The sequence below is a fragment of the Mesoplodon mirus genome (assembly GCF_964341445.2).
Source record: "Mesoplodon mirus genome assembly, chromosome: 19".
In the NCBI taxonomy this organism is placed as follows: domain Eukaryota; kingdom Metazoa; phylum Chordata; class Mammalia; order Artiodactyla; family Ziphiidae; genus Mesoplodon; species Mesoplodon mirus.
The window spans coordinates 13326482-13343781 of NC_138995.1; the positions used below are offsets into that span (position 1 = coordinate 13326482).

At 47.4% G+C, this 17300-nt stretch overlaps 1 protein-coding gene and 1 long non-coding RNA gene across 2 annotated transcripts in view; both read left to right on the forward strand.

The window, feature by feature from the left end:
* The window catches only part of GLG1 (golgi glycoprotein 1), a 147446-nt gene extending 143432 nt beyond the window's left edge, over positions 1–4014 (forward strand). Inside the window, exon 27 of the mRNA XM_082606384.1 lies at positions 135–4014. Within this exon, the coding sequence (XP_082462510.1) occupies positions 135–210 (76 nt within the window). The 3' untranslated portion in view covers positions 211–4014. The remainder of the gene's footprint in view (positions 1–134) is intronic.
* Positions 4015–11825: 7811 nt separating this feature from the next.
* Positions 11826–15582, forward strand: LOC309795085. Its single transcript, XR_014292215.1, has 3 exons — positions 11826–11899; positions 13180–13317; positions 15281–15582. It is a non-coding gene; the product is annotated as an uncharacterized lncRNA (long non-coding RNA).
* The last annotated feature ends 1718 nt before the right edge of the window (positions 15583–17300 follow it).

The following is a 17300-nucleotide window of genomic DNA, read 5'->3' on the forward strand; positions in this document are numbered from 1 at the left end:
GTTCGGATTGATCCTGCTGGGGTGGCATTTCCTCCAGAAGTCCTCCGCTTCACCGGGAGGCCGTGACCATGGGGGATGGAGCTCAGGGCGGGAAGGAGGAGCAGGGGATTGATTGACTTTGCTTTACTTCTCAGGCAGCAGTACAGGTCAGAGACAGTGGCTTGTAAAGATTTAGCCTGGTCTCAGTGTGTGACTGGCAGTCCAACCTGACCTTTCTGCAGGTTCAAGGCCACCTTCCCAGACAAGCTCCTTTAGGCCTCTACATGGAGAAGGTGTGGAAAGTTACTACATTAAAAGATGGAGGCGTTTCTCCGTTTTTTCTTTCTGTCCATTTGCTGCATACACCCACTACAGTAGGCATTGGCTAAATGTTGTACTTTGATGATTCATCAGTCTTTCCTGAATCTGAGCTTTATGGAAGCAATATTCCTGACCATCCCTCGTCCCTCCAGTGTAGAGATGACAGGCTTGGAGTATAAAAAGGGAGGAGTGCAGGCATCACAGTTCAACCTGGTGCACCTGGACTTGAGTTTGGGGCATGGAATCCAGTGGCTGCACAAGAGGGCGGCGTGTACAGTAGAAGATATATTTATATAATATATATTTTATTAACCTGTTAGACGTCCACAAAGTATTATAAATCACGTGCCTAAAACTGTCCACATAGACCATGCTCCATTCCTTGCCCTGCCCCTCTTTGCCACTGTCCACACGTGCTGAGGGACCTCCCCACATCTGTCTTCCCTGGAATGTGTTCAGTACAAAGTGGGTCAGTTTGTGGCTCGGTTGATCCAAATGACTCCTTGTCTAACCTGACTGACATATATTTGAATACTGTGGTTTTCTCCTTTTTCTTTCTTTTTCCTTTTTACTACCCTTCCTGGAGGCAGTGGGTTCTAGAAGCTGCATATCCCCCCTGCCTAGGGTACTCCAAGTCATGAAGGGGAGCTTCTAAGCTGCTTGGTCCCCCAAGTCCTGCTCTTAGGGTCTTCCTGATTCTTAGCAACTGTCCTGGGGCTCTTCAGCCTCATAAAACTTGAAACTCTTGGAGTCCGAGCAGCACCCACTCCTACCACCACTTTTGGACTGAACTGAGCTAATCTAGATAGTCCACCTCCAGGGGCTCCTCCCTGGGTGGTGGGGTCTGGGATCGAGGACCGGGGATATATCTGTACACAGGCCCCCACTGACATGTCTGATGTGATTTACAGGGTAGAATGACTCTTCCCTATTTGATGAGAGTGGGAGTACCATTCTCCATCTCTGCAGTCTCCCTCCCAGTGTATGTAAAACATCTCCATAGTTTAATGTGTCTAGATACTTTTGTTCTTTCTGAACTGAGAGATGATCTCAATTGTCTGCAGCAGATCTGGAAGTTTGAAAAGGAGTTTGATTCTTGAAACATTTGTCATCTTTAGAAATGATCCGGATAGATAGAAGGGATAACTCGGCTGGTATCTTTGTTTGCTCGTTGTCAGAAAACATTTCACCCTCCGACTTGGAATAGTTTCAGTGACTGGTTTTTAGAATAGTTTCATATGACTGAGCAGTTTCCTACATCCAAGGGGCCCAGCACCATCTGAAACTACGGCCCGACTATATCCATTCTGTACCTCATTGGTGTAACAAAACAAGAGGTTCTGGGGTACCTCTGGTTACTGGACTCATAGATCACTCTTGGGTAAATCAGCTAGTCAAGAATTAGTCAAGAAGAAACCATGTCCCTAGCGGAGCTGATGACAGACCTGTGTCCTTTTTCTCTTCTTCTGATGTCTAGCCCATGAACAATAACATAAGCAGCAGGTAGGGTTTTTGTCCAAGGCCAAGGCTCCAAGCACTTGCTGAAGATTACAGTAGCCAGAGAACTCATCAGGCCTTGTCAGCTCACTCAGACTTGGTGTCTCTACAACACCCCAGAGGTGCCAGGAGGTCAGTCTCTGGGCTGGAGGCCCTGCAGTGCAGGAGATCAGAAATCTGAGCAGAACGTCAAGAACAAGGCTGTCTTCTCCCTGCATCGGAGTTTCTCACACAGAAGGGTGGCTGTGGGAGTGAGATCTTGACCCTGGTGCATCCCTGGCCTTCCTCTGCTATTGCTGCTGTCCCAAGAGGAGTCTGCTGGCAAGATGCTTGATGAGGTGGGAGCCATCACTTGGGCTTGGCTTCACTCCAGCAGGAAAGCCCTCCTTCTTAGCGTTCCCTAAAACTCTGGTACCACTACCAGGCCCAGTGCTGTGGGTCCCATCAGCTTGTTCTGAGCCGGTGCATCCTTAGAAGCGAGGGGAATTCCAATACGGAGTGAGTAGGTGTTGACTTGTATTCATTGCAAGCCTTTGACTGTCTCACGTCCTGCACGTATTCTTCTTGGGGACGCTGGGGAAGGAGGGAGATTCTGCTTTCCTAGGTGTGACAGGAAATTACCATCGGATTTCATTTCTTCCTGTTTCCTGAGGTCAAGTAACAAGAGAAGCCAGTAGTAAAGAGTCGTAGGATCATTTACGTTTTATCAGACAGAGTGCTGACTTCCCTCCACCTTCCCAAAAGAAGATTCACTCTCCTATATGAGCCTGACTTCTGCGCCACCTCCAGGCTTGTGGTACCACTTCTATCCTAAAGATCCCCACTAGTGTGAGTCACCCAGGGAGGGGTAGGTTGCTTTGTGGGACCTCCTTACCTGGTCTCAAGTTCCTCTGAGAAAAGGCCTCCCCATCCCATTTCTTCCCCTCCCCCACCAAAAAGTAAACGTTTTCCGCATATAACTTACTCTAAGCAAGCAGATACAGAGAAGGAACCTGGAGTAGAGACCCTTAGAAGCCAGCCAACACAGCCTGACACATTCAAACTAAATTTGGGCCATAGAACAAAAAGAAGAATATGGCTTTTTGAATCATGTGCATTTTGGTATGTTTACTTATATTTCTGATTCTTAGGAATTTGAAAAACCTCAAAGACTCCTTTTATTTATTCTCACCATTTGGATGGCACCTAAGTAATTTTATAAAATGCAGCATTCCAGTGCCCTGAGTTTCCCCCAGGCCTTTAGGGATACTCCACTCCTAAATCACCTCTTCCCCACTGGTCTTCAATTCCCAGAGGGCCTGGGGCCAGAGCTGATGTTCTGGTCTCTGTCTCTCTCTCTCTCACTTGCCTTTGGTTGGTCATCTCTCCATCTACACTCCTCTTGGTCCTCCTCTCCCCTAGGACCAGGGTCACATGTCAGGGCAATCAAGTTTGAAGCCGATTCCCCCTTCCTGCCCAGACCTCAGACAAAAGATCAGTCATTAGCAAACCAAGACTGACTCTGCAGGGTGACAGGTTCATCCAGGCCATCTAGTGAGATCACTGTAGAGACCCAGGGACTGTTGGTCATCTGGAGCACAAAGGTGGGACTGTCTGCTTGGGCTGGTAGTGACAGGATCCTGATGGTGGCTTCCTCTCCTTCTCCCTTTCCAAAGGTCTGCCACAACGCACAAGTAGGGGTGTTGGGATACATGCAGTGGAGGAATCTCCTCGGGCAAGGAGAAAATTCAGATAGTGCCTCTATATTCTGTTTTGCCTTCCCCCCAAAATAGAATTGACAACTGGACCCCAGAGCCCAGCAGGCCCTGTACCACACATGCTAGATGGTTTGAACAGGTCCCCTGTCAGACTGAGGGGCACTAGAGTGAGTGACCGACAGGAGGGGCTGGCAGCCCGAGGCTTCCTGAGCGGCTTCTCCCAACACCATGTTCCCAGGTCAATCGAAGCAGGAAAACAGACTGTACAGCAAATGCTGTGTGAGATCTTAGGCCTTTAATTTTTTTTTTAAGAAGGAAAAAAAGAAAAGTAAAACTAACAAGCCTCTTTTGTAAATGGTTTTCCTTTTTATGTATAAAATCCTGGCAGTTTCTTGTTTTTACATGTTCATGCTGTGTAATTTTGAGATGTTACTGAGATTCTGAACATAATGTGCATTTTTTTCTGTACAGATGAAATGGGAGAATTTAATAAAGAGTTTGCAGGTTTTTACTTGTTAAATTTTCTCTGTGGTGACTGGGAGGACTCTCCTCCAACCACACGCTCTGCTGGAAGAAGTCTCCGGAGCTGTGAGTACTGACTGTAAACTTGCCACTGATGCTCAGAAACTTACTGTTAGAATGTCCGTGTTCTTGGCTAATTAGGTCAAACAGAGTAGGACCATAGGCCTTTACAGGAGAGCTGGAAGCCAGATCTGGGGTTTTCTGACTCTCAAGCTCATGTGTCCGGAATTGTTCATTCTACTGATGTGTTTAAGCCATGTCATGAGGCTCCTTCCTGGGGGGAACACATACCTGGAACTTCTCCTTACAGATGTGACACATGGATGGCACCTGGTCTCTGATGGCCGCCTTCCCATTCAGGCCCAGAACTAGGCCACATTTCTTTTCTGGGCCCTGCTATGTCCGCGTTTAGTCAGTGCTTGCCTCCCCCTTCCAACAACCCAGCCCTGAGGTCAGTGACCTCATGACACCCTTCCCGAACCTTGTCTCCTACCTCCTCTACTCAGCAAAGCCGATGTGCATCCGGCTGTTAAAAAGTAACAGCTTGAGGAATTGCATGGTAGCAAGGATTTCTTTAAGTAGTAATGGCCGTACTAACATTCAAGTAATGAAATGGGGTGTTCAGTGAGAAAGGAGGGGTAACCTGGAACCCAGGGTTTCTTCTCAGAACTCAAATCCATTTTCAGCAACTGTCACTGGGGAGGTCGTAGGCCTAGGTGCACAGTGGACATGGGCGAAGGTGAAGAGTGGAAGAAAGGAGGGAGGGGTTGAGGGGCATTTTGAGTCCCAGTGTGAATATTCCTTTATCTAGGAGGCTCAGGGCAGCCGTCAGCCCTGAATGCACGCCCTGGAGAGGCTACCCTGCTTTGGTGTAAGTGTAGGACGTGAGCTGTGGGTTCAGGCTCCTCGTCACCTGTATCTCTACAAGGGAGAAGTGGCTCCCCAGCCAAGCTGCCCTCAGCCCCCCGAGGGGACACCGCAGCAGTGAATGGGTTACGTGTTGCCTGGCTCACACCTTAGCAGTCTCTGAATGAATTGCCCCACTCCCAAATTTTGTGTGTGATTTTTCTGGTAAAAGATCCTTGGCCAACTTCAATCCTCAGAGGCACCTGGCCTCTGTTTTCCAAAGGGACTAAGAACAAAAGAGTTTTAGCCGAAAAGGGGAGAAGCTTAGACTGTCCAAGTCTCTCACTTAGATGAAAAAGTGAGGTGCAGGAACTTCCCTGATGGTGCCGTGGTTAAGAATCTGCCTGCCAATGCAGGGAACTACGGGTTCGAGCCCTGGTCCAGGAAGATCCCACATGCCGCGGAGCCACTAAGCCCGTGCACCACAACTACTGAGCCTGTGCTCTAGAGCCCGTGAGCCACAACTACTGAGCCCATGTGCTGCAACTACTGAAGCCTGCGCTCCTAGAGCCCATGCTCCACAACAAGAGAAGCCACCACAATGAGAGAAGCCCGTGCACCGCAGTGAAGAGTAGCCCCAGCTCACCGCAACTAGAGAAAGCCTGCGCACAGCAATGAAGACCCAGTGCAGCCAAAAATAATTTTTAAAAAAAGACAGAAAGAAAAAGTGAGGTGCAGAGGCGGGGAGGGACTTGTTTTCACATACAGCTGATCAGCTGCAAAACGAGAGTGTCTGCCCCTGCCATATGCTTTTTCTCTGACTAGCCAGATTGGCTTTGGGACCTGTGTGACCAAACTAAAACTCCAGGCCTCACCCAGCTCTGGGCAGAGGCTGCTGATCTGACCCCAGAGCCTGCAGACCCTGGACAGGCCTCTCTTGGGAGCTCTTGACCTTGGTCCTGGGTTCCCACGTCCCTTGCTCAAAACAACAACCCGCAGCCCAGCAGTGTCTTCTCAAATTACTTGTTAACTACAGAGAGAAAATATATTAGTAATTTACAGTGGAGAAAACACAGCTAAACCACGTGATACACGTTAACATCAAAAGGAGGAGAATGAACAGACATCACGTGCCTCCTGATATATGTACTGAGGACACAGCATCCTTCCTGTCGTCAAAAGAGCAGAGCCTGAATCCAATCATAAGGAAACGTCGGACAAACCCAAACTCAGCAACATTCTACAAAATAATTGCCCTGCACTCAATCATGAATGATAATGACTAAGGAATTGTTCCAGATTAAAGGTGGCTGAAGAGGGACATAATAACTAAACGCAGTGTGTGATCTGGACCAGAAAAGAAATGTTTTCTTACCTAACACACATCTGAGGTAACCTTTTTGGAGAATTGGGTCACTAGGTTTTTAAGGCTGCCTCTCCACTACTGAGACCAGGGGGCCAACAGCAGTTCTTACTTTGTAATAATTTGATGCAACCAATAAAGAAGCCTTGAACATGAAAAAAAACACTGTTTTTGGCCATTGTATTGTGTTACCCTAAGACTGATGACTGACTTCGAATCAGAAATGATGGAAGTCAGAAGACAGTGAAAAGACACATTTAAAGTCCTGGGGTGATTAAAAAAAAAAAAACTGCCAATGTAGAATTTTTTTTACCTGATGAAAATAACCTTTAAAATAAAGATGTTCTCAGATAAAAGCTTAGAGGATTTGTCACTATGAGACTTGCACAGAAGGAGTCCTAAAGGAAAATCTTCAAGCAAAAAAAATGATCCTAGATGGAAATATGGAAATGCATGAAGGAGGAGCACCAGAAAAGGTAAATATGTGCTTAAATATAAGCAAAAATTTTAATGATATATATTAATTTTAGTGAAATTTAAAATTAAAAATAAGTTTAAATTTTTTTAAATTAAAAAATATATAAATATTGTACCAAAGCAATAGAAATGTCTTTAAAATATACATTGACTTAAAATGTCTTAAAAAAAAAAAACACACAAACGTTGGTAGGAGGCAAGTGAAGTTGAAGTGCTCTAAAGTTCTAGCCTTACTGGAGAAGTGGTCAAAGTAATGTATTAGACTATTAAGTCAAATGCTTTGGTGGGGGGGTAAATTAGGAGTTTGGGGTTGAAATATACACACTATATAGAATAGATAACCAACAAGAACCTACTGTATAGCACAGGGAAGTATACTCAATATCTTGAAATAACCTATAATGGAAAAGAATCATATATATCATGGAAACTGAAATGCAGACTACAGTGAGATCAGCTGCACACACACCTGAATGGCTAAAATGAAAAGACAGAATGTTTCGTTTTGGCAAAGATGTGAAACCACTGGAATCCTCATACATATGTATTTTATCTGTTTTTGTTCATATTCCAAAATCAGAAGGAAATATTTGAAACCATTCATAGTAGCAGAGTGTGGGTTTACGATTATGGGAGGTCTTTTAACTTTTAATATTTCTCCTCCTGTTTAATTGTATTTTTCATGCTTTAATCGAACAAAAATGTTCAAGTTTCCCATTTTGAAAAGAACAAGCCCCTTTGGCACCACACACGAACACCAAGGCCCAGAACCTAAGCACGTCTCACCTTCATCTCCCCTGGCCTTCCAGCCACGCTCACCCCTGATGCCGCCGGGCTCAGAACCTCGCCAGTCCTCCCACCCTCCTCTCCCTACCCCGCTCCGTCACCCCGCCAGGGCCCTCCGTCTTAGTCCTTGGCCTCTCTCTCCCTCACCCTCTCTCCCATCAGGGTCAGGGTCCGTCTTTGCTGAGGGCGGCTCAGTTGCCCCCGGTCTCAGTTCCCGAAGGAGAACGAGGAACAGACCCCGCCCCCTGCCCCTTGGTAGCCGGGCTCCACCAGCGCGCGCCCTTTGTCTCTGGTTCTGCAGGTTCCTCTCCCGCCCGGGCTCCCTCCACCGAAGCCTGCGGAGACCAGGTCTGCTTTGCCTGCCGCCTGGGTGGCGCCCAGCCTCCCTGCTGCTCCCGCTGCCCCCTCTCTCCTGCTCCAGCCCATCCTCCACCAGAACTCCACCACGTGCGCCAGGCCCACCCACCCAGACCTGCAGTGGCTCCTGTGCCTGCTGGCCGCCGCCCCTCCCCAGGTCGGCTCCCCGACCTGCTAGCTGTGTGACTGTGGATAACCCCGTCTCACCTATGCAGTGGGGGGTGTAGAACCTACATCACAGACCTGTCAGAAAGGTTAAAGGAGAGAATGTCTAGCGTGAGGTGGCTGTCTAATCAGTGTGGCCCACTTCTGCTATTTCTGTTAAAGCTTCAGTGGACAGCATTGCAACAAGGTATCCCCCACTGCCCCCCCAGAGTACTGCCTCTCTGCCTGGTGCTGTTCCTCCACCCTTCAACTGCCCTTCCAGGCCTCCCCCAGCCCGTCCGTCCAGGTCCAGCCCTAGTAACCTCTCCCCTGCCCCCTGCCCTCCCATCCCTCAGGCCTGTGTTCTTCATGGGAGGTGGCAGTGAGGGGCCCACAGGGTTGTGCACCAGGATTCTGCCCTCCAGCCCATGGCCTCTGATACCCTCCCCAACCTAGGAGGCCCCTTCTTTATGGGCTCCTAAACCAGGATTTGTCTGTTGGGCAACCCACCCACCCCCCCCCTTTAAAAAGGAGAAAGAGGATAAGGATCAGGGGGTGGGGGGCTGGGAAACAAGGACCTCGCCTGAGGCAGAGAAGAGCAGCCAAAGCCCCAGGGTCCAGCCAAGCCGGGAGGCTATGGCTCCTCTCAGAAGCTTTCCTTGGGTTACCATCTCCATATCTGCCCCGGGACAGAAGGCACAGCGCTTCTCGAACTGAGCCCTCCTTGTCGGGGGCTTGGTATCTTCTTCCTCCCTAGGTAGGGAGGGTGGGGGACAGACACAGGTGCCTCTCAGTTCAGCAGCCATGCCCCAGCCTCTGCCCACAGAGCCTCCTCCTCACTGCCTCTCCGTGTCGCTCTCTGAAGGGTGCCTCTGCTTCCTGATGGGTCCAAAGAAGTGGACAGCAGTTTCTCTTACAGCTCAGTGGTAAAAGCCTCAAGGTTCGGTCATCAGAGACCTGAGACACCCTTCCCTCCCAGGGACCAAGACCTCATGGTTCTGTGATAACAATCAAGATCATCATCACCATCATCATCATCATCATCATAGAAGATAATTGGCCACCTCATCTCACCCTTGGGTTGGGTTGTTGGGAGGACTCAAGGACAGTGCCTTGCCTGTTGGAAATACTTGGTGAATGAGGTAGGTTTGTGTTTTACAAGATGGCTACCACAGCCTATCACCTCCCATGTGCCCTTCTTTTTTTAAAAAATTTTTATTGGATTATACTTGATTTACAATGTTGTGTTAGTTTCAGGTGTACAGCAAAGTGAATCAGTTATACATACATCCACTCTTTTTTTAGATTCTTTTCCCATATAGGCCATTACAGAGTATTGAATAGAGTTCCCTGTGCTATACAGTAGGTCCTTATTAGTTATCTATTTTATATATAGTAGTGTGTATATGTTAATCCCAATCTCCCAATTTATCCCTCCCCCCTTAACCCCTGGTAGCCATAAGTTTGTTTTCTACATCTGTGACTCTATTTCTGTTTTGAAAATAAGTTCATTTGCACCCTTTTTTTAAGATTCCACACATAAGCAATATCATATGATATTTGTCTTTCTGCGTCTGACTTACTTCACTCAGTATGAAAATCTCTAGGTCTATCCATGTTGCAGCAAATGGCATTATTTTGTTCTTTTTTGTGGCTGAGTAATATGCCATTGTATATATGTACCACATCTTCTTTATCCATTCCTCTGTCATTGGACATTTAGGTTGTTTCCATGTCTTGGCTATTTTAAGTAGTGCTGCAGTGAACACTGAGGGCATTTATCTTTTCAAATTATAGTTTTCTCTGGGTATATGCCTAGGAGTGGGATTGCTGGGTCATATCGTAGCTCTATTTTTAGTTTTTTTAGGAACTCCATACTGTTCTCCATAGTGACTGTACCAATTTACATTCCCACCAATAGTATAGGAGGGTTCCCTTTTCTCCACACCCTCTCCAGCATTTGTTGTTTGTAGATTTTTTGATGATGACCATTCTGACTGGTGTGAGGTGATACCTCATTGTAGTTTTGATTTGCAGTTCTCTAGTAATTAGTGATGCTGAGCATCTTTTCATGTGCTTTTCGGCCATCTGTATGTCTTCTTTGGAGAAATGTCTATTTAGATCTTCCACCCATTTTTTGATCGGGTTGTTTGTTTTTTGATATTGAGCTTCATGAGCTGCACATGCCCTTCTTTCTCTTTCCAACCTAATATTTTTTTATTTTTAAAATTGGCCCACAGTAAACTGCACATACCTAAAGTGTACAGTTTGGTACAATTTAACATGTATACACCTGTGAAACCATCACCACTATCAAGGTACTGAGCATATCCATCAACCCTAAGTCTTCTCATGCCCCTTTGCCATCCCTCCCTCTACCCCACCCCTAGCACCTCCATGCAGCCACTGGTGTGCTTTCTTATCACTACAGGTTAACTGCATTTTCTAGACTTTTATATAAATTGAATAATACTGTGCATGCACTTTTTTTGTCTGGCTTCTTCCACTCAGCATAATAATTTTGAGAACCATCCATGTTGTTTTATGGATCAACAGTGAATTCATTTTTTTTAATTAAAAAATTTTTTTTAATTAAAAATTTTTTTTATATTTTTTGGCTGCATTGAGTCTTCATTGCTGTGCTCGGGCATTCTGTGGTTGCAGCGAGTGAGGGCTTCTCTTTCTTGCAGTGAGCAGGCTTCTCACTGTGGTGGCTTCTCTTGTTGCAACTCTAGGCACACGGGCTTCAGTAGTTGTGGCACATGGGCTCAGTAGTTGTGGCACACGGGCTTAGTTGCTCTGTGGCATGTGGGATCTTCCTGGCCAGGGATCGAACCCGTGTCCGCTGCACTGGCAGTTGGATTCTTAACCACCACGCCACCAGGGAAGTCCGACAGTGAATTCATTTTTATTGCTGAATTGTATTTCTCTGTATAGCTATACCATAATTTACTTATCCATTCGCCTATTGATGGACATTTGGGTTGTTTCTCATTTTTGTTTATTTCAAATAAAGCTGCTATGAACATTCACGTGTAAATCTTTGTACAGACATCTGCTTTCACTGCTCTCAGGTAAATAGCTTGGAATTGCTTGGCTAGGTCATATGGTAAATGTATGCTTAACTTCCAAAGAAACTGCCAAGGATTTTCCAAAGCAGTTGTATGAGAGCATCCTTGACAACCCTGGGTATGGCAGGTCATTTTTATTTAAACATTCTACTAGGTGTGTAGTGGTATCTCATTGTGGTTTTAATTTGCATTCCCCAATGACTAATGATGTTACCTGGGGTCACCAAGCTGGGAAGAAGCCGAGTATCGGCAGGGAGAAGACCACATGTAGGTGTGCTGCTGATGACCAGCCTCAGCTTGCAAGTGAGCAAACCCTCAGATGATCCCAGCTTCCAGCCTTCCAGCCACCCCTGCTGGTGCCACATGGGGCAGAAACAAGCTGACCCCACTAAGCCCTGCCCCAGCTGCAAATTCGTGGGCAAAGTAGATGATGGGTGTCATAAGCCTCTGTGTTTGGGGTGGTGTATGCAGCGGTGGCTGACTGAAACAGTGAGTCTGATAGCTGTGATGTGTTATTACTACTGACCTAGTTCTTTTCCTCCACATGTGGTTTATATTTGTCTTCTCAATAAACCCTCAGTTCCTAGCAGGCAGACATCGTTTCTTTCATTTCTGGAATGCCAGCCCCAGAACCTTGCTCCTGACTGTCCTGCCCCCTTCTCTCCGCGACTCCCTCCTCCAGTCCTACCACATTCTCTGTCTGTTACATCAGCTCCCTCTGACCCTTTGCCTTCTCTTAGCCGCCTCCCCAGGGGACAGAGTAGAGTGTTGAAGGGCTTAGGCTCTCCTGCTGGACTGCCTGGATTTGAATCCTGTCTCTGCTCCTTCTTTTCTAAGCTGTAAGAAATTGACCGAATTCTTTAACCTCTCTGAGCCTCAAGTTTACCTTCTATAAAATGAAAACAGGGCCTCCCTGGTGGCGCAGTGGTTGGGAGTCCGCCTGCCGATGCAGGGGATGCGGGTTCGTGCCCCGGTCTGGGAGGATCCCATATGCCGCGGAGCGGCTGGGCCCGTGAGCCATGGCCGCTGGGCCTGCGCGTCCGGAGCCTGTGCTCCGCAGCGGGGGAGGCCACAGCAGTGAGGGGCCCGCATACCGCAAAAAAAAAAAAAAAAAAAAAAAAAAAAAAAAAAAAAAAGAAAACAGTAGCACCTTCCGCAGAGGGTGGTGATGAGGCTTCAGTGAGATGATGCATGTAAAGAACTTAGACTTGGCCTGGCGCCACTACTGTTATTTTCACTATGGTGTTGTCTGATGCCTGTATGGATATAAAAACACCCTCTCTCATTCTCTCTCAGGGAGCTCGTCTGCCCAGCTCCTGATGGAAAGGCATCAGGTGTCTGGGTGGGAAGAGCTAACATGCATTGTCGTAGGAGATTTACAAACATGAAATCACTTGCATTTTTTTTCTTTTTTATAAATTTATTTTTGCTGTGTTGGGTCTTCGTTGCTGCGTGCAGGCTTTCTTTAGTTGGGGCGAGTGGGGGCTACTCTGTTGCAGTGTGTGGGCTTCAGTAGTTGTGGCACACGGGCTCACTAGTTGTGGCTCACGGGCTCTAGAGCACAGGCTCAGTAGTTGTGGTGCACGGGCTTAGTTGCTTCTCAGCATGTGGGATCTTCCTGGACCAGGGCTCGAGCCCATGTCCCCTGCATTGGCAGGTGCATTCTTAACCACTGAACCACTAGGGAAGTCCCTCACTTGCATTTTTAAATCCTTGCTTCCCTCCTTACAGGTCTTATATTTCCAGGCAAAATATTCCCTCCTTCTGAGCCTACTTCCTGCACCCAGAACAGGGGTAATGCTGTCTGCCAAACAGGGGTGAATGCAGTGACGTTACAATGCACTGTCCTGACACAAAGTGAGCCCCTGATAAATGGTAGCTTTTAACATGAATAACATTTACTCTGAGATGCAGCAGGTAATATTTATGGAGGAAGGAGAACAAGGATGGGGGAAGATTTTTCAATGTATATTTTTTGGAGCTTTAAAATGTTTATATTATCTATGTTGTTTTAAAATTAAATTTTAAGAAATGAATAAAATTGATAAATTCAGATTATGAACAAATAAAATTCAAAATATACTATGTTCCAGATAACTATTTTTGCCCTATTTTATAGATGGAGAAACTGAGTCTCAGAGTGGAATAACTTGCCCAGGATCAAGCAGCCAGCCAGAGCCGGAGCTGGGATTAGAACCCAGGTCTGCCTGACTCCAGTGCCCGGGGCCTTTCCCTGCCCTTGCTCTCTGGTTTCTGGGTAAGCACCATGGGGTGGTGAGGCGGCCTAATGGATGGGAGTAGCTTCCTGAAATCAGCTTCCCAGTGAGAAGCTGGTCCATCCCCATGCCTCCTTAGACTCCTGAAAATGGGGTGTCTCCTCTGGAAATCTTCCGGCTGGGTGTCGGGGCCTCCTGACCCTCCCACATTTGCTCCAGTGGGCAGGTCCCCACATCTCGGATGGCAGCTGTGTCTAGGACTGAGCAGGTTCCTTCAGAGGTGCAGACCCCTCACTCCCAGTTCCGCTAACTCGTGGTCTCACGTGGGGAGCAGTCCCATTCCCATGGGGTGGGGGCAGTTTGGGAGGGCTTTGGCACCTCCGTAATTCCCATCAACTCCTTCTGCCAAAATAATGAAACAGTTTCAAGGCGAGTCCTTAAATCCCCACTTCTCGATGGCCCTCATTAATTATTATGCAGACATTCCATACGTGACCAGTGGCAGCTCTCAAAGCTGTTTCCTGACTGTGGCTGTGCCACAGTCTTCCTCCTTCTGGCCCAATAGAAATTCAGCCCAAATGTTACAGGGAGCAACGAAAGTCTAGAAAAGTACACAGCTGTGGGGCAGGGGAGGGCCAGTGTCACGGGGCCTGGCCCCATCATTTTGCACTTGAGGAACGTGGGTGGGGAGGGGGCACTGACACATGTCGAGCCAGCCATGGCACGGACTCTCCAGGCCTTCTGAGTGCCCACCGATGCCCTTCTCCCTAAAGATCTTCTTGAGCACCAGCCCTTTGCAGGGAGTTAGAGGACAAACAACAAACAAAACAAAATCATTGCCTTTGAGCACTTATGAATGTCCCTGCTGGAGAGGAGAAATAGACTGAGGGGCGGAGCACTGGATTCATGTCAAAAAATCAGGGAACCAAAGGCCACCCAGTAACAAAGTCCTGCAGCTCTCACAGAGTCCCACGGTCGCAGGCTCTGCAGATGTATCCTGGGCACCTGCCCCGCAAAAGACCACACCTGATATCCACAGAACACAAGTCACCGGCTCCCCTGGGGGCAGAGACTGGCATCCAATGTTCTTTTAAAGCAGCTTTATTGAGATTTAACTCACATACCATTCAATTAACCCATTTTAGGTGTAAAGTCAATGGTATTTAGTACATTCACAGTGTTGTGTAACTATCGCCACAATAAATTTTAGAACATCTACATCACCCCAAAAAGAAACCCCATACCTGTCAGCAGTCACCCCTATTTCTCCCCAGCTTCCCATCCCAGCCTGTTGCAGCCATAAATCTACTTTCTGTCTTTATAGATCTGCCTATTCTGGCCATTGTCTATAAATGGAATCGTATAATATGTGGCCTTTAGGTCTGGCTTCTGTCACTTAGCTTAATGTTTTCAAAGTTCATCCATGTTGCAGCTGTACCCACACTTCATTCCTTTTTATTGTTGGATAATATCCCATTGTATGGATATACTCTATTTTATTTATCCACTCATCTGTTGATGGGCATCCAGGTTGTTTCCACTTTTTGGCTATTCTGAATAATGCTGCTATGAACAATCATGTGCAAGTTTTGGGCACCGAATTTTCAAAACATATTTACAGCAGCTCAGTTATCTAATAGGAACCACTGCCTCAGTTGCTGTTCCTTTAAGGGAAAGTGGTAAATCGAATCCAGAAGCAGCCTGACGTGAGGGGCCCCTCTAGGTGCTCCTCTAAGCAGCGAAGAGAGTGCTGGGAAGGGGGCAGCTGATGGCTAACAGTGGCGAATTTTCTATAGCTCTCACTCTGCCATGGAGAAAAAGGAAAACTAAAAATAGTTGGTAGGTGGATCCCAATGTTGGTTTGAACTTCAAAGAGCCTCCATCAATAATTGTCTCCTAGTTGCACAATCAAGGTGTCGAAATGGTTGGACCTCTCTTATTAGCTGCTTCCTAGAGAGTATTCAGGATCCTTTTTTTTATTCAGTGTGTTTCACTCAACTCTAGTTGCAACTGGAGGAAAGAAAACACATGTCAAGTCTCCTAACAGAAGAACAAATCACTGAGCAGAAATCGGCCAGCGGGCAGATGTCCTGGGGTTCGTAGGATGAAGAGGCAACTCAAGAATCTGCTGGGCATTGGTGAGCAGGTGGAGTGAGGGAGGGAGAGAGTTCTGGGGGTGTTTGATTCTTCCTCAAAAGGTTGGGTATTGTCATTCAGCCATTCCTGGTAAGAGACGCCGGAAACAGCTAAGGAAAGAATCCCCCTCTAATTCTGACGTAGGAGCTTCTCAGGGTGGGGCACCCAGTTATCTGGTGAAGGAAGGCGTCTTCAAAGTGGAGGCAAAACAAGTTTTACTCAGTTAAACACCATTAACATAACTCTGCAAGTGTCCCAGCGGGTTCACAGGAGCAGCCGTGAAATGGTTCAGTTACGCTTATGAAGGGAAAAGAAGATTCTGAGAAGTGACCAACATTAGGTGTGAACAACGAGCAGCACGCAGGCCCCCGAAGAAGCTGGAAAGCACAGAGGCCACGTCAGCCACGATCACCGGAGGCCAGAGTAGAGCTGCTCACAAGTCATCCACACACATGCATCCCTGGGCCTGGAAAGAGCTCATTCAGCTCAGACAAGCCCACTGGATTCCCAGGCTGCCTCCTGAGTGAGTGAGTCTCCACCAAGCCCAAGTAGCGTAAACAAGTCATAATGAGCGCAAAGCATCAGCCCCAGGGGCTCCTGGGGACTCCCACCCAGCTCCCGCCACAAGCATCAGGCTCACAGGCCTGGGCACAGGTCTCTGCTCTTCAGCTGCGTGTCACCAGCCTCCGTGGTCATTCAGTTTGGCTCATCAGCCCCACCTCCCACAGTCTGGAGCCTCAGGTGCCAGGCCGTGCAGCTCGTTTTGCAAGAATAATAATAAAAGTAGCTGTTGTGCCAAAATTTTCACAAATTTTGGGCCAAGTATTTTATACGCATTATTTGAGTCTGCAAAAACAAAAACAAAAACGTAGCATTGCCCATTTTACAAGCAAGTAATCGGAGGCTGTGATTAATTTTATGTATCAACCTGGCTAGGATATGGCGACCAGATGTTTGGTCAAGCACCAGTCTAGATATTGTTGTAAAGGTATTTTCTGGATGTGAATAACAGTAAAATCAGTAGGCTTTCAAGAAAGCAGATTACCCTCCATAATGTGGGTGGGCCTCATCCGTTCAGTTGAAGGTCTTAAGAGAAAAGACAGAGATCCTGTGGAGGAAGAAGGGATTGGGCCTCCACACTGCCTACGAACTCGAGACCCCCAACATCAGCTGTTCCCTGGGTCTCCAGCTGCCCGCCTGCCCTGTGCATTTCAGATCTGCCAGCCCCACAATCCCATGAGTCACTTCGACATAAATCTCTCCCTCTCTATATATATACATCCTATTGGTTCTTTCTCTTTATATATAGTCTCTATTGGTGATTACTACAGAGGCCCAGGAAAGGTAACCACCTCCCAGGGTCATACACTAAGGAAGATGCAGTGCTGGCCAGCTCCAAAGTTGTGCTCTTAACCAAACACACAACAACCCTTTCAGCACGGACTCTGAGAGGCTCCAGTCAGCTGATGCCCCTGATCCAAGTGTCTGAGGTCCCTAACTCTACAGAGCATCTCATGGGGAGGACAGCCAAGGGAGGGGAACACACCTCTCTTTGGGAGGCTGCACCAATGTAGCTGCTCCTCAGTGGCTCCTGTGTCACAGGGACCACGCTGGGTTATCACCCCTCGGGGGAGATTTTATTAGTCTGACTTGGTTTCTAACTAATCTCCACGTGGTGCCTTCTATATGAGGGGCTGTGTGAACCAAGGACACAACATTTCATAGGCCGCAGCACCACCTATTGCTGGTTTATATGAACAAAGAGAGTGACTGAATCACTCTGATCTGAGGCCACTCCAGCATCAGCCCCATTTTACAGTTTGGCAAACAGAGGTTCTTTAAGAACCAGCTCAAGTCCTGCCTCATCCACAAAGCTTTACACAACTAC